The 18,212-nt window shown below is 39.0% G+C and overlaps 1 protein-coding gene across 1 annotated transcript in view; it reads left to right on the forward strand.

Moving 5' to 3' along the window:
* Nucleotides 1–17,191, forward strand: part of LOC145393034 (alpha-1-inhibitor 3-like) — a 102,440-nt gene extending 85,249 nt beyond the window's left edge. Inside the window, exons 21-28 of the mRNA XM_080267365.1 lie at nucleotides 1,318–1,451; nucleotides 3,600–3,704; nucleotides 6,726–6,999; nucleotides 8,902–9,053; nucleotides 11,006–11,221; nucleotides 12,146–12,409; nucleotides 14,018–14,158; nucleotides 15,301–17,191. Of these exons, the coding sequence (XP_080123491.1) occupies nucleotides 1,318–1,451; nucleotides 3,600–3,704; nucleotides 6,726–6,999; nucleotides 8,902–9,053; nucleotides 11,006–11,221; nucleotides 12,146–12,409; nucleotides 14,018–14,158; nucleotides 15,301–15,498 (1,484 nt within the window). The 3' untranslated portion in view covers nucleotides 15,499–17,191. The remainder of the gene's footprint in view (nucleotides 1–1,317; nucleotides 1,452–3,599; nucleotides 3,705–6,725; nucleotides 7,000–8,901; nucleotides 9,054–11,005; nucleotides 11,222–12,145; nucleotides 12,410–14,017; nucleotides 14,159–15,300) is intronic.
* Nucleotides 17,192–18,212: the final 1,021 nt, after the last annotated feature.

An 18,212-nucleotide genomic window follows, 5' to 3' on the forward strand; every position in this document is an offset into this window, starting at 1 on the left:
AGGGTTGCGTTAGAAAGACATTAGAGTGAGATGTATGTGAGCTGGAGTGAGGGCAGTTTAATGGTGGGGGCCAAGGTGATGTGGAGGTGATTTATATGTAGCCACCCCTTTCAGGATTCAGGCATCTCGGTGTGGGTAGATAGATAGATAGATAGATAGATTATTACAGTCATTAGTGATTTTTCTTCCCATGTTTTCTGGATCCTACCTCACTGCATCTTTATGTGGGAAAGAGAGATCAGGATAATACTGAATTCAAACTCTCTCATGTTATGTGTTCCCATATATATTTTCAGCAAACACTAGATGATTTTATTCAGCTGAGAGCAAGAGTGGTGGCATTGTGAGGGGCAAAAGGGGCAGTTGGCCCTCCTGAATTTTTAGTAGGTGGGCAATTGAGGTCTTTTGCCTCCCGAGTATCTCATCATTAACTCATTTCAGATAATCTTATGCAGCACTAGCAACAAGAAATAAATTTGTATTCATATGCTATTGTGTGTTATTCTTCACAAAAGTAATTTTCCTACATTAATCAGTCAAGTACAATACTTGCTTATGTATAACAGTGAAATATTCATTTCATCTATACCGGTATGTAATTGTGCATAAAACCATACTGGATTTACTGTTGCTCCTCTAATGCTGGAATGCCTCTGGTGTTACTGGATGTTAGGGAACAGTAGGAGCCTGAATATGTTAACATTGTCATTGTTAATCTTCTGATGCAACTCTTGTATTCTTGTCCAACTAATGCCAGATGACTTTATTTAGTTAACAGTATATATAAGAGACTGAGAGTGTTAATACTGTCACCATTAACACTCATAGTGAGGAACTCTGTGGTATTTTATCAAGCCAACATCAGGTGATTTTATTGAGCTAAGAGGGAGTCATAATAGCCTGAGTTTGTTAACTTTTTTGGAGTGAACTTTTTTTTTTTGAGCCTGTTTCATTCTTTTTGCATTGAAATAAACCTTTTTCTTCCTTTTTTTTTCTTTTTTTTTTTTTTTAGTGTTTTAGCCTGTTTTATTGATTGTATAATAATGCATTGAACGTGACACATTTTTAACGTTTTATTCCTGCTGTCTCCAGATGATTTAATTTGCTTAGAGGAGGTGTTTCAAATTAGGGGGATTAGTTATAGGATTCATGAACTTTTTGCTGTTAGAGATCCCTTCTAACATATATATATTTGCACTACAGTACTGGATTTTGGAAGCCTGCTCACTGTTTCCAGTTTTATGTTGGAGAAGTAAATCAGTATTTATATCAGCAATTTAACAATACTATACCATTAACTGTACTTTGCAATGGCAGGGTACCAGAGAGAGCTGCAGTACCGTCATAGTGTGGGATCGTACAGTGCATTTGGCAGCTCAGATGCTTCGGGCTCAACTTGGCTCACTGCCTTTGTCCTAAAGTCATTTGCCCAGGCTAGGCAATTTATACAGGTGGGTAGCAGTTTTTTTGGTGTGTGAAATGACATCATTCTTTGATCAGGTGAGATCAGAGACAGCAGTGTATGGATGTTGTTGAGGCTAGAGAGTGGACAGGATTGTATTGTTCATATATTTTAACTTGGCAGAGATTTTAATCCTTTTTGTAGCTTATTTCCTGTAGTTCAGTGGCAGAACAAGACAGTGTTATGGCTCAACATCCTTTCTGTAGCTCTTCTTCATGATTAGAGGATCTTTTGTTCATTCATTTTAACTTGGCGAAGGTTTTAGTCCTTTTTTGTGGCTCATTTCCCATAGCTCAGTGGCAGAGTAAGATAGTACTATGGCTCTAGATCCTTTCTATAGCTTTTCTTCATTACCAGACCCATATTCTAGCATTAATCTATTGTTATAGCTTAGCATTCTAGATAGAAAAATGCAAATTTTATGCCTATTCAAAGTTAAAAGAGTATACTGCACAGTAGTTGATTTAATGATGTTACGTATAGAGGAGGAGGGGTAGACCAAGGAAGAGATGAAGGAATGGAGTGGAGAAATATATGAGGGAGGGAATGTTGGTTGGAGAGAGGGCAGTCAAATAACATAGGACAGAGTGATATGGAGGTGATTTGTTTGTGGCAACCTCTTACAGAATTGACATGTCTAACAATACCTGTAGATAGATTGATAGATATATGGTGGAGCACATGCCAAGGGTTAGGCACCTCTTTGGATGATACTCAGTGAACTATGTGGCAGTTGTATATGAAGCTCATCTATAAAGAAAGATACCTTCACAAAATATGTGCTGATGGTTTGACTGTGAGATGGAGCCAGGATTTCAGGAGCTTGAATTTGTGAGTGAGTGTCTGGCCTATTTAGCAGGAATGTTGTTGGTGGTTCTGTCTGTTACATGCATGGTATTTATTTTCTTTCTTTCTTAATTTTTCTTTCTGGGATCTATCTTACCTCATCCTTTGATGGGAAAAAAGGTGGTGGTGATGATTATGATGATGATGAAAAAGAAGAAGAAGAAAAGAAAGAATTAAATAATATAGAACAACAATTGGGAAACAGTATCCTACAAATACTGTATTAAATTGCATGTATGTTTTTTTTTTTTTTTTTTTCAATGAGGGACACTTTTTTAGACTTATTTTAGATATTCTATGTAGAGATTTTACACTTAGCTGATGTTCCATTAGGATACATTCATAGTAAACCAAGGACATTTGGGTGTATCCTTAAACATTAAACCACTCAGTGAAATGCAAGTTCATTTTTTTTTTAAATCGTTTCCAAACCAGTGGAGTAAAATGAAGAGTGTTTACCCCTCCTTTATCGTTGCTGACTGCACCCTGTAATGTGGAATGAAGACTGACTATACCTGATAACCACAGGCATTCCAAAAATGACAAGAAGATATGAGAGGTTTGCATTCCACCTTGTGATTTAAGGCATGAGCATACAGCCCATAATTTCATATATTGTACTATAGCAAAAACTCTCCCATACCCAGAAGTTAGTATGTAAGGTGAAGGGTTGCCGCTGGAACAATTCATACTTTAAGTGAATTTGGCTTCTGTTAGAAACTGCATGTCTTAGACCTTTCATGCTCACACACTGCAAAGCTATATGTCTTCTGTTATGTGCATACTGCATTATTTTATAGTTATACATGACTGTAGAATCTGTTATTGTTTAATACTGAAGTTATTTGATCTACTCATCTTACTACTTCTGAAACCAATTTGTTCATCATTATTCTGTTTTTATCCACCTATTTTTCTACAACACCCATCAGATTAATTCTGTGATAATTTTGCATCTATTTAAGTCTCTTTTACTTTTGTTCAAAGGCACAATCAGAGCTCTTAAACTCCACTGATAGAACTCCATTTTACCAGATGATCTGACTATCTATTTGAAAAGATAATCTCACTTATATGGAGCCACAGCCTTAACTTAAAATGGCAGTTAGTAAGAATATATGTACAGTAAAGTGTAAGAAGTTATTGTAGTGTTAGACAATCATAATTTTGAAATATTTTCTGTGGCTGCTCTCTCTTTCATAAAGGTCCCTGGGAGCTAAACTTTTCTGTCCATTTGTCAGTTCCTGATTTTTCAGACTTTTCCTGTATGCTTTCCTGAACTTTTTCACAGATTGACATTCAAGATATCAACATGAGCCGTGAATGGTTGAGAATGCAGCAGATGGAAAATGGTTGCTTCCGGTCAGTGGGGAAAGTACTTCACAAAGGCATGAAGGTAAGAGTATTTGGATGTAAAGTTTTTATTTTTCAGTGAGGTTCTGTATCAGTGAGCATTAAATTAGCATGAGATGCATTTTGTTTTGTGTAATGATCATGTAAATGCTTCTGAATGATGAAAAGAAGACCTTATTCTCAGTCTGTACCCAAATCTACAGGGACCTCTATTGATATACAGAGTGATTATTAACTACAGAGACCCAAGAATAATGCCAGTATATATGTTGTTAATGAGCAGAATCAAAGGAAACCATGTAATTACTCACATTAGTTTATGTCAGTTATAAACAGTACTGGATTTGGGAAATACTCATAGTTGACTTAAAAGAGACATTCTCAGGAATGATAGAACAGTCTTATGCCAGCACTCTGTTGCTGCTAAGCAGGCATCGGCTGCTGCACTGATTTAGTGATGATGAGGTACAGTACAGTACTTGATAATTGAATGCATATATTTGAATCTCCAAGTTTAACTCCATACTATTTTTTCTGGTGATCATCTTAAAGAGAGATTTTTGAAAACAGGGCATTCCTCTGTTAGTGAGTGGATGAGAAACGGGTGTTGAAGAAGTTGAGAGACGGAAGAGCGAGTTATATGTAGAGAGGAAGAGAGAGGTGAAAAGATTAGTAAGAGAAAGTAAGAAGAGAGTGGATGAGGAATTTGGAAGCAATTTGAGTGTAAAATGGAGGGAATGTAAGAAAATGTTCTGGAACGAGGTAAAGAGAGTTAGACAGATGTCAAAGAAGTTAGTCGGGGAGTGAAAGATAAAAATGGTAGATTACTAGTGGAGAAGGGAGAATAAGTGAGCAGATGGAGAGAACACTTTAATGAATTGTTCAACATAGAGAATGAACGTAATGCAAGTATAAGTGGCTGGGGAATGGCTGTGAGAAGGAAGGATGTGAGAAGAGAGGAAGAAATCAGTTGGATGGAAGTTGTGGAAGCAATGAAGAAAGTTAAATTGGGGAAAGCCTTAGGAATTGATGGAGTGTGTGGTGAAGTGCTGAAGCATAGGGGAGAGATAGTAGTAGAATGGATGTGGAAGATGTGCAGATTGGCCTGGGAGGAAGGTAGAGTTCTGGAGGATTGGAAGTCAGGTATAATTGTTCTCTTGTACAAAGGAAAGGGGGAAAAAGAAGTGTGTGGTAATCATAGGAGCATTTGTCTTCTTAATGTAATAGGAAAAGTATATGGTAGGATACTTATTGACAGAGTTACGGAAATAACAGAGGTATTAGTTGGAAAAGAAAGGGAGGTTTTAGGAAAGGAAAAGGTTGTGTAGATTAGATATTCATTCTTAGATCTTTAGTGGAAAAGTTTCTAGAGAAGGGAAAGAAGTTGTATGCAGCCTTCATGGATTTGGAGAAAGCATATGACAGGGTGGATAGACAAGGATTGTGGAAAGTATTAAGAATATATGGAGCAGATGGGAAGTTGTTGAATGTTGTGAAGAGTATGTATGAGGGTGCTAAGGCTGCAGTGCCTGTGGATGGTGAACTGAGTGAATTTTTCTGTTTGAAGGTTGGATTGAAACAAAGATGTGTCATGTCTCCATGGTTGTTCAGTCTGTATATGGATGGGGCTATAAAAGAGATACAAGGTAGGGCAGTGGATGTTAGAGTGGCCCTAGTGAGAGAGGGCGGTGTTTGGAAACTCCTTGTACTGTTGTTTGCAGATGATACTGTGTTGTTAAGTAAAGATGAAGGGGAGGTGCAAGGCTTGGTGGATGAGTTAGGAAGAGTGTGTAAGAAATGAAATCTAAAGGTGAATGTAGGGAAGAGTAAAGTGATGGTCTTCGAGAGAAGTGAAATCAGTGAATGTACAGTGAGATTGGATGTGGAGGAAATGGAGAATGTGAGTACGTTTAAGTACTTGGGTAGTGTGATGAGTAAGGATGGAAGTTCAGAGGGTGAAGTGCTTGAAAGGGTGCAGCGGGGAAGAAAGTTTGCTGGTTCCTTGAAAGCAGTGATAAGAAACAGGGAAGTGAGCATGGAAATGGAAGAGATACTATATGACAGTACTATGATACCAACTCTAATGTATGGAAGTGAAACTTGGACCTTGTTGGAGGAACAGAAGTCAAGAGTGAGAGCAGTGGAAATGAGTTATTTGAGAGGAGCATGTGGAGTCATATGGAGAAACAGGCTGACAAATGAGGAAGTGAAGGAGCGGTGTGGTATGGATGTGGATGTGATAGGAAGCGTTAGGAGAAACACATTAAGGTGGTTTGGCCATGTGGAGAGGATGGAGACTGAGAGACTGATGAGGAGAGTGTATGTGAGTGGGGTGGAAGGGGGGAGAGAGAGGGGGAGGCCACAGATGAGATGGGGGGATGGAGTGGAGAGGTATATAAGAGAGGGGGGTGTGAGTTGGGAGCAGGGCAGTGATACGGAGGGGGATGGAATGACATGGAGGCGATTTGTTTGTGGCCACCCCTCATGGGATTAAGGCGTCTGGCAATAGATAGCTAGATAGATAGCATTGCTCACACTGTGAGCTAAAAGGAAACATTATTAGGGCAAATGCATCCATACCAGAGCATGGCTGCATTTGCGTATGATGATGATATATGTATGTATACATATATCATCATCATACGGACCTCCTTTCCCACCCTAGGGCAGGGTGAGGAGTAGCAGCATCCAGATAGCCCAAGTTTGCCCAGTCCAGTGGGCCACACTTCCATTTACTCATCTTTTAAGCCCCCGGAATTCTGGCTGTATCTGATATGCCAAAAAAAAGCTTTCACCACATTCTGTAGCTTCACATAAATGTATCCAATTCCTGGTAGTCACATTAATTACTGATGTTGGCAGTCAGTATAATTTGAACATTTGTCTATCAAATGCAAGCTAGTTATTAATTCATTTGGTTTGTTGGTATCTCCCAAGCTGATTGAAAGCATCGCATGACAATCAGAATAAAATTAAAACAGAAAAAGGTGTCATGGAGGGTAGTATTCTTTCTCTTCTAACCCTAGAGAAAACAGAGTGATTGAATAATGATCACTGCTGACAGGGAGGGATTGACAGTGAAGGATCCCCTGTACCCCTGACGGCATATGTCCTGATGTCACTGCTTGAGTCTGGGGAACCGTTCACCAGTCGCACTGTGTCTGAGGCTGCATTCTGCTTGGTTGCTGACAAGACACAGGATCCCTACACGCTGGCACTCAAATCCTATGCCTTGGCCCTGGCTGATGCTCCCGAGGCCAAGCCCATGCTGCAGCAGTTGATTGCCCTTGCGACAGAGACCACCAGCTCCATGTTTTGGCCACTGACAGCCACGTCAGGTAAGGAGGTCACGCAGTATTCAGTATTTGCCGTATGTATTATGATGACTTTATGATTATGGAGCAGATCTTAAAGGGATAAAAATAAAATAAGAAACGTAGGCCTCTGAGGTGGAGCCTGAATTCTGGGAGCTTGTATGATTGTCTGGGTCATTTCACTGGACGTTCTGTTGTGAGATGTCCCACTTTTATGTTTTCTCATTCCATTTCTGGATCCTAGCCCACCCATCCCTAGGAGGGAAGTAAAGGTCATGATGAAGATGATGATTATGATGATGTAGTACTGTAGTAAAATAGTATGTTCTGTAATAGAAAGAACATAAAATCACTATGGATGTTATCATTATTGTTGTCGTCATCATCCTGACTTTTTTTTGCACCTAAAAATGGATAGTGTTTAAAGGGTAATATTCATCTAGAGATATTACACTGTATTTGGCAGTCTGACTCTTCTTGTTTTTGCTCTTACAGAGCAGGTACAGTATGACCTTCCAGATTGAAACATCTGATTTTCAAAACGTTCACTTTCCAAAATATTTTTATTCATACAATAAGAGTCCAAGTGAAGCTTGGACATTGTTGGAAGGACACAAGTCAAGAGTGAGAGCAATGGAAATGAGTTATTTAAGAGGAGCCTGTGGAGTCACGTGGAGAGACAGGCTGACGAATGAGGATATAAAGGGGTGTTGTGGTGTGGATGTGGATGTGATAGGAAGCGTTATGAGGAACACACTGAGGTGGTTTGGCCATGTGGAGAGGATGGAGGGTGAAAGACTGACGAAGAGAGTGTATGTGAGTGAGGTGGAGGGGGGAAGAGGGAGGGGGAGGCCGAGGATGAGATGGAGGGATGGGGTGGAGAGGTATATGAGAGAGGGGGGTGTGAGTTGGGAGCAGGGCAGTGAAATGGCGGGGGACAGGGCGACTTGGAGGAGATTTGTTTGTGGCCACCCCAAACGGGATTGAGGCGTCTGGCAATAGATAGATAGATAGATAGATAGACAATAAGAGATATTGGTGTCTATCCTCAGACAATTAATGTATATTTGAAGGCAAAGCTTATTTGTGGACAGTTATAGCAACAAGTAATATACTGTGTACTGTGAACTACAAGATACTTTATTCCATTTAGTGTTCGTGGTACTCTTAGTTATTATTTACATGATTTTCTCTGAATTATCAGTATGGTTCTTTTCTCCAAAATATTCCATTTTCAATTAAGTCTTTGGACTCAACCATTTCAGATTTCAGAGTTTGTACTGTAATTCATAATGAGAGGGGTAGTGTTCAACATGAGTAGGAGGGAATTAGATGTGCAGAGAGAGTGGCTTAAAAAAAAAAAAAAAAAAAAAAAAAAAAAAAAAAACTTTAAGATGATTTTATATGAATCATTAGTCATGTGTTCACACAAAAGCAAACCACATAAATTTTTAGTCTGACTCAAGTAATGTATGTTGCAGTTCTTCATTTTTTTTTCCTTGTTACTGTGAACTTCAAATGCAGTTTTATCTTAGTCTATTCATCATTTATCTTTAATTTACTAAAAGTAATGCATTTTTATTGAAATTCACATCCACATTCCCTGCACTGTAATCCAGTAATTCATGCATCTAAATGAGCCCGGGGCCCCAGCAGCAATAAAACAGCAGCATTGAGTGTCCTAATTACAGGTGTATACAAAGAAACAAATATCATCCCACTTCTGATTGAAGAAAATTACAGCTGGCAAAGTACATTGAAAACTCTGTCTCTGCTGGTGCATGTTTCAGATGGTTCAATTTTTATGCTAAGTATGTTTTGGAAGATACTTATGTCTCTTCACTGATAACAGGAGTGATCATCAGAGATGGCAATATATAATAGACCTGTTGTATAGCTGAAAGTGATATTTGTGTGTGTATGCAGGGAATAGTGATGCTGTGGCAGTGGAGGCAGCCGGTTATGCCATCCTGGCTATGACCACAGTGGATGCAGAGTTCTATAGTGTTTCAGCAAGAAAGGTAGTGAAGTGGATCTCATCGCAGCGAAATGGTCAAGGAGGCTTTATCTCCACTCAGGTGTGTACTGTATATACAGTAGTTTATTCACTTTACCTGGGCATTGATTATTATCCTTGCAGTCTATTCCATGTAGCTCAGTGGGAGAATTAGACAAAACTGTGGCTCTGCTTTCTTTTCATTGCACTTTTCATGACTAACACAGTAATTTAGTGTTAATTTCTTGCTACACCCCAGGAGTCAAGATAGAGATGGAAGCTTATGTTTGTACCCATTTTACTCTAGCATGGCTTAAAATTGCCATCACTTCATCTTCAGTACTGAGTTGTAGCAAAAGATTAATGGTAGAATATGATGCTAGTCATAAAAAAGTGCAATGGAGAGGATGAAAAGCCATGGAGTTGTCTTATTCTGCCATTGAAGTATGAGAAATAAGCTACAAAAGGACAAAAAAATTGGGCCAAATTAAGGTAAAAGGAACCTACTTAAAAGTGAATAATGTGTAGTATGCCTGCCACTTACTTGTGAATGGATCCATGATACCGTATATATATTCAGGTAATACATACTCACCTGACAAAGACCCATAACCCCTTTCAGCACGGTTGATGGTCAGTTATCATCAAATTGGAGGATACTGAACAGTAGCAGAGACTCATTCCTACCTCATTGCTAAGGTTTATCAAATTTCATGCTTCTACAACTAAGTATTCAGGTTCTGGGGCTGGCCTAGTTCCCTCATGTGAAAACAAATGGGAAATAACAAGCCCATCCCTCCATTATACCCTGCATCTCATCAATGAACACAGTTTCCTCATCTGGGTTGCTTTTGATAGTTCTCCCACTTCCATACTCTCTCTTTACTTGTTTTCTGGTCCCTACCTTACTTTGCCTTTAGATGGGAAAAGAAAGGTTAGAATGGTGATGTTGGTGATGGATGTAACTCTTTCAGTAATAGCAACACCAGACCTTCCTTGTAAATAGACAGGTGTAACCTCTGTTAGTAGTAATAAGTCTGATTGGTAGATAGATAGATACATAAATAGATAAGTGCAACTGTCATTAGTAACAGACCTGGTTGATAGGTAGTTGTAACTTTCAGTAGTAAAAGCTTGAATGATAGATAGTGTAACTGCCAGAAGTAACAAGCCTGGTAGATTCTAGATAGGTATAAGTGCCAGTAGTAACAAGCCTGATACATGGATACAGTAGAGAGATATGAGACCTACCCATTCCTTGTACCATTGCAGGATACAGTGGTGACCCTACAAGCCCTGGCCTCCTTTGAGCTCCAGCAGCATAAGGAGAACAGGATACATAGATATACTTTAATAGATAGAGAAATAGATGGATGGATAATAAACATAGATAGATAGAGAAATAGATGGATGGATAGATACAGACAGATAGATAGATAGAATTACTGTTACACAGAGATAGGGGCAAGAGATAATTAGATAATACACAGAGACAGGTATAAGGTAGATAGATAGATACCATAGACAGATAACAAGATTGGTAGAGAGAGAAAGAAATAGGTGCAAGATAGATTGAATGGTTGACTGACTGAATGATAAATAAATAAATAAATAAGTACAGTCTATATATATATATATATATATATATATATATATATATATATATATATATATATATCATCATCATCATCATCATCATCATCGTCATCATCCGGACCTCCTTTCCCACCCTAGGGCAGGGTGAGATATATATATATATATATATAGAGAGAGAGAGAGAGAGAGAGAGAGAGGTTAGATAGACTTGGATACAAAGAGATAGGTGTAAGATATACAGATACACAGATAGATACCTCGACTGATACCCAGAGAGACAGGTTTAAGTTAGATAGCCTAGATGGATTGATAGAGAGAGAGAGAGAGAGAGAGAGAGAGACAGGTTTAAGATAGACAGATAGATAAATTAATACACAGATGTATAGATATGACTCTTTCAATAATAACAAAGCCTGCCTGTCACCTGTATAATTAAAGGACACAGTGGTAGCCCTACAAGCCCTGGCCAGCTTCGAGGCACACCAGCACAAGCCAAATGGCACAGGTTTGGTGGTGATTGTGGAGGCAGGGACACTGGAGCATGACTTCCACATTGATGAGACCAACAAACTCCTCCAGCAGTCCGTCCCCCTTCCCCCGACTCCCACCAATGTCATCCTGGATATGGTGGGAAGTGGCTGTGCCCTCATACAGGTAATGAGAGAGAGAGAGAGTACCAGTGGCATACCCATTAAGTTGAAAGAGGGGGGGGCATTTTTTTTCTTCATCTTTTTAACTATGCAGCCAAATGACTTTGGCGAGCGCAGCGAGCCCATACAGCTGGGGGGTTCAGAGGTGCATTGTAAGCCCCCCCTCCTGAGAAAATTTTGCATTTTGGCCAATTTCATGATCATTTTGAGACCATATGGAATGGGTTTATGACATAAATATAGCATATTGTAAAGTCATTTTTAAGTATTCTGTGCCACTGAGTTATGATTCAGTCTCTCCAATAACCTTATACTACTAAAATTCAAATGCTTACATTTCGATCAAACAGCTTACAGCTGTAATAAACTAATAGCAATAACATTAAACAACTAACTCAAAGTCAAATGGCCACCCCTTACGGGATTATGGCGTCTGGCAATAGATAGATAGATAGATAGATAGAATAACATTAAAAGATTATGATAATTTAATTACCGTATTAGTCTCAATTACAAACAGTTAAAGACAAGACATACTCAACATAATTTTCTTGCAGATAATTCATTTGAAACAGATGAAGCTGATGAGCAGTTCCCAGAGCAACCAGTGGATAAAATCAGAAAACTGTCATTTTTTAGATACCACTGAGTATAATACATAAGCAGCTTATTCAGGTATATATATACAGTATATATATATATATATATATACTTGCAAAAGGGGGGGCCTTGTGGCCATGGCCCCTCCCCCCTCAGTACACCACTGGAGAGTACAGTAATTTTATGGTAAACCTGATTATTGTAGTTATCACTATCATTAATCTAAAAAGTACTGTATGTTTTAAGCAAAATAAAATCATCTGGAGGAAACAGGAAATTAGAAAACATGCCATCTAGTGTTGGAGTTAATGTATTTACGTATTTACAGGCTGTTCTGAGATACAATATCCCAGCTGACCCTCCAAGTGAAGCATTTGCCCTGTCTGTCGAGACCCGCACTGTTCATGACCCACTGTGCATGACTAAAGCCATAAAAGTCTGTGCATCATACCAGCTCCCAGACCAGAAATCAAACATGGCCGTCATAGAGATTAATTTGGTGTCCGGGTACATTCCCAAGAAAGAGGACCTGAAGAGGATAGTTGGCTATGGGACAGGACTGTTCAAGCGTTATGAAGTGGATGGCAGCCAGGTAATAATTTTCCTATGAGAGGTCTTCTATATAACAGGTGTTTTATTTTGATAATGGGCATGCTGTTCATATTTACTGGTTATTCATTCATCCATCCATCCACCTGTAGTGTCTGTCTGTCATCCAGTCTTTGTCCATCTTCCAGTCTGTTTCTCATGCAGTCTTTGTCCATCTTGCAGTCTGTTTCTCATGCAGTCTTCATCCTTTCATCCATCCATTCATTCATCTGTATATCATCCAGTCTTCAGCAACCCATCCATTCATCATCCAGTAATATGAGGTGGCTGGCAGCCAGGTAATACTGTATGGGGGCCTTCTTTGCCATGGCAGCTTTACAGTACTTTGATAATGGCCATGCTGTTGGTAGATCTTCATCCATCCATCTACCCATCAATCTGTCACTCAGTGGTATAAAGGATTTGTATACAAAAGTCTCCATCTATCCATTGGTCCATCCACCTATCATCTGATGGTATGAGGTGGGTGGCAGCCAGGCAGTATAGGGCTCTTGCACTGTTTATATATGATAGCAGCTGTTGATAGTTCTCTCACTTTTGAATTCTCTTTCCTCTTTCGTGGATCCTACCTTACTCAGTCCTAAGGTAGGAAAAAAGGTGATGATGATGATGATGGTTTTGCAGATATAAATATATCCATGAGAGTGAAGAAACAATATTACCCTTGAATGATGTGTGATATGATTGTGTGGTTCATTTCACTTGGCATAAATTTTGATATTTCTCAATAATATAAAGTTCTTAAACTGTTTCAGTTACAATATATATATATATATATATATATATATATATATGGGCACCCACCATCCACTCACTTGATGTAGTGCTGCTTTGGGTGTCAGTCCTTTCCTCCCTTCCTTCCTTCCTCTTCTGTCTTTCTTTATTCTTTCCTTTCCTTCTGCCAGTGGGTGACTTTACACTCCCTCTTCTGTCTTTCTTTCCTTCATTCTTTCTTCTTCCTTCTTCCTATGGGTGACTCTACACTGAGTGACGAGCCAGATGGTTTCCTGTACACCAGGATACCATTTACTCCACTGGGTGGTAACCATATAACCAAAATATATATATATATATATATGTATATATATTATATGTGTGTGTGTGTGTGTGTGTGTGTGTGTGCTATACGGTGATGTAAACTGGATGGGTGAGATTGGTCTTCAGTGTTTATATTTAAGCAAAGTAAACTGTTTAGGACATCCCCCATATTGTGCAACCAGACACCTTCAGAATGAAACCAAGATTATTACACTGGATCTGTATAATGACAATAACACTGCAAAACTTTAATCTTAATTTTCTTGGTTTTGTATTTTTGCACCTTCGTGGTTCCTTCACAGAGTGTCTCATATGTGAGTGATATGGAGAGAGAGTGATGGGGAGACAAGGATGAGGTGGAAAAGTACCAGTACATGAATGAGGATGGTTTGAATTGGCAGGAGGGCAACGTGAGGAAGGAGGGTGGGGTTGACATGGAAGGAGTTTGTTTGTGGCATCCCCACAGATTAAACAGAGATTAAGTTGTCTGGTTGTAGATAGATAAACTGACAAAAGTGGCTTACAGGTCCCCTGAGATTAAGCTCTTCCCCAGGTAACCATTTATGTTGACGAGTTCTCCCCTCGAGAGACTTGTGTGGACTTCGGGATCACGCGGATGGTTGATGTTGAGGATGTCAAACCCGGCACAGTGAAGGTTTATGACTATTACCAACCAGAGTACTTTAGCACACAGGTATGCCCATTATGTATGCTGTGTGGTATGATTAATGCCCATTATATTTGGCATCATTACTACAGATGGTCCTTGTTATAAGTTCATGGTCATTATAAACATACCTTGTTTTTAGACATTTTTGTCATTGTCTTTCATAAATTGCAGAAAAAGTGCCTAAACTTGCCTGTTGAAGTTTCAGTATTACCTGTAAAGTTCATTAGCCAGTTTCCTCCAGTTTATGGTGCAATTTATATAGAAAAGTTAATGTTTTACAACAGAGCTCTGACTTCTGAGACCTGCCTGTGATATGTTTCATAACTTTCCATACTACTGATACTCTAACTTAGGGGAGCTGATAAGACAGGTTTTTAAATAGCTGTGGAATTGAAATGGGCAATTTCTCAGTAGTTTATTGTGGCCTTAACTCTTCCATGGTCAGGACAACTCCAGTTCATTGATTGAGCTAATACCAGACACTTTTATTCAGATGAGTGTGATTATAGCTACCCAGGAGTTAATACTGTCACCACTAACCCTCACAATTTGGATGACTCTGGCAGTCTCCTCCAGCAACTGCCAGACAATTAAATTCAGCTGAGAGAGTTTAGGAGGAATGAACAAAAAATTAGACTGTTAAGCATAACCAGGAAGGCTGCAGTCACTAATAAACACAAGACAAGAGGTTCAAAACACATGATGAACTTTCAGTCTTTGCCTTAAGCAGACTTATTATGCAGACTACTTAACTGAGTCAAAACAGTGAGCATATAACATTTAGCTCATCTTATAATCCCACTAAATATGTACACAAACTGCAACCAAAATCAAGGCTGATGCTGCAAGCATGTTGGAGCTTCATAAATGATACAGCATGCTACAGTCTAACAGAAATGAAATAAATATACTGTAGAGTATAATGTTAACTCTTTCCCTGGTTATATGTGACACCTTGCATTCTGGTGCATACTTCATCTCATCCCGAGATCGGAAAAAAGAAAGAAAAGTTGGGATGATGATGATAGTTCCAAACTGACACTGATTGATGATAATGATGATGATGATGTTGATAGGTCCAAATTGACACTAACTGATGATGATGATGATGATGATGATGACTGTCCCAGATTAATACTGATTGCTGTCTCCATGCACCCGAACAGAGCTATACGCTTCCTCCAGTTGATGAGTGTCTGGCTGGTCCTGAGCCAGAGATAGTGATTGATGGTATTATTGTGGATCCTGTGTACGTAGATGAAGATGAAGAGGAAGGAGAAGCCAGGCCAGGAGATGGGGCAGGAGACTCAATTGATCCAGCTGCTGTAGATGAACTCCTCGATATTTTAGAGGAGATGCCTTGAAGTCACACCATCATGACACTGCAGTATAGTTCATCCACCTTAATGTGGTGAAGATTTTCATCCTTTTGTGCCCCCCCCCCCCAGCTAAATGACAGAGTAAGACAATAATGGCACAACTATCTTATCACTTCTTTTCAAGCATCATATCCTAGTTTAATGCTTTGGCTGTGAAATACCTACTCCTTTACATGGCATTTCACTTCATATCAGATGGTTTTTACTTCACTCAGTAGAACTTTAAGGCATCAAACTGAAGAAACTCTCACAATTAGCATTCTGATTTACTCAGTAGAATCATTTTAAAGCACAAATTGATTAAAGAGCAGAGAAATTCATAGTTTATTCCAGCTCACAACAGCTGGCATTTGGCTAAAAAGAAATTCAGTGCTGACAAAGAGTTAATGACAATATGGCAACACTGACTGCTTTCTTTCCATACCACTTCACGACTAGCATCAAAATCTAGTGTTCATCTGTTGTTTTAGTTTATCAGTCAGGGTGGAGAAAGGGCAGTTTTAGGCCATGTTGAAGTAAAGAACATAGACTAAAAGATGCCTGACTTAGGGAAAATGAGGATGATTTTGTTTGGTGAAAAGATAAGTCTTATTTATCTTGTAATTTGGTTGATATTTCAGTAGCATATTTTTAAGGTTTCCTTGGTTCTCTTGTTATATTTTGTTTACTTGGTAAATGCAGTTTTGACAGTCAAACTTTGTATCACTGAAATATCTAAATTGTTCATATAGTACAAAAGAAATATCTGTTGTCTTTTGAGGTTGATTGCATACTGTAGAATGAGACATGAACTTTGAAGTCAGCTTTCAGGCTCATATTCCTTTTTCAAAAATAAGGATATGAACATTCATTAAGAAGAAATAACACCTTCGAAGTTAGGTAACAGCTTTTCATTAATAATTGTTAAGACATCATTATATTTCTCTAGTTGCTTTTCACTCAGATTTGCAACTACATCAGTGTTTTAATCTGTCTTGTCTTTACTGTGGTTCCTGAACATGGCTTTTGCAATTACCACTTAAGTTATATTAACTAGAAACCATGCTGTACTGTATTCTGATATTCTGTAATTGAGAGATTTTAATTTCCCATCACTCACCCATTTCAAAAAATTGACAGGCAGCATTTTTTTGTGACATTTATGAAATTGTTAAGTCCATGTTTTCAGTTTAGTAAAAAAAAGAACATCATTCAAGTATCACAGAAATAAATGTATGCTATTATTCAGTGTTATTTTTATGGCATATGAAGTGACTGGGGCATCAGGGTCAATATTTTCTTTAGTCTAGGAAGTTCTCCATCATATCTTCCTTACCATTTTATATCGTTATCCAGTATGTTAATATTTTTGTGTATGATGTATCTTCGAATTATTTTGATACAGTACTTATAGTGAAGAAACACTTATTTACTCATTATTGCCCGACTTTAGAAGGCGGTGCCTCTGGCCTATATGTATGTGCGTGCGTGCGTGTGTGTTTTCCCATTATCTCATGAATGGTTTGAGCTATCAACATGAAATCTTCAGGGTATCAAGATATGGCCAGAATCTTGGACAGGTTTGAAAATGGGCACTTGGGGTCATGGTCACAAAAATGGCTGCCAAAGGTCAACTAGTTTTTATCACCTGCCTTTTGCAACATTATATCTCGTGAACGGTTTGAGCTATTTACATGAAGCCTTCAGGGTATCAAGATATGACCAAAATCTTGGACTTGGTCAACAGCATATCCTGGCGGGCGATTAGCATTCGGTTCCCGAATACTTTCCCTTCACTTTACCTCAATCAGAACGCTGTATTACAAGCCACCCCTACTGATATTCACCCTTCAGAGGTATTCTTAAATAGAACTGATCAAGCATACCTACCTGGCCAGAGATTAGGACATCATCCAGCCCTCCTCAGATTTGAGGTTGGATTAAGGGTGGGTATAGTCAGTGAACACATGCCGGTGAATGGATGACAGGCCCACACAACATAACACTCATAATGGAACAGTGCACTGCACATGCCACACCAAAATGCAGGCACAGCATCAGTGGTGTAAGGAAGCTATGGGACAACCCCATGGGGTTAGCAATTTATCTGGAGCTGCTGGGTCTGCTTGAACAGGCAGATAGGGGTTAGGCAATGACATTAATATTGGAAAGACATAAGCAGCATACAGTACAATGGTCATGTGTAATATGGAACATAATTCAGTAAGAAAGATGTGTCACAAAGCCTTCTTGGGTGATGACAAAATGAGCCCGGGAGATGCAACACAGTCAACTCTTTGAGCCCTCTGACACCTTTTCATTTTATTCTAGTCACCTGATGTTTTTATTCAGCTTACAACAGACTTTTCAGTGTGTAGGGGTTAGATATAGTCTAAGTAGACCCCTTAAGTGTGAGAGGCTTTTTCAAAATCAGAGGGATAAACATGAGAATCATTAGGCTGACACACATACATTGCATTATATGGAAGATATAGTAATAGTTATTGATGGGTGCCCAGCATCTCTCTATTAAATGAAAAGCCAAATGGTTTCCTCTGACCCAAGAAATCACTTACAGCACTGGGTGATAACCATATAGCCAGATAACAGGGTGATGTGGAGCCTACTATGGTGCCAGTTAATAGAGTGGAGAGATGCAAATGCAGCATCCATCCAGAAACCAGACCTCCACATTCTTCCCCTGGCAAGGCACCACCATC

Source organism: Coenobita brevimanus, chromosome 23, assembly GCF_032717465.1.
Source record: "Coenobita brevimanus isolate Jiangsu-jjx chromosome 23, ASM3271746v2, whole genome shotgun sequence".
In the NCBI taxonomy this organism is placed as follows: domain Eukaryota; kingdom Metazoa; phylum Arthropoda; class Malacostraca; order Decapoda; family Coenobitidae; genus Coenobita; species Coenobita brevimanus.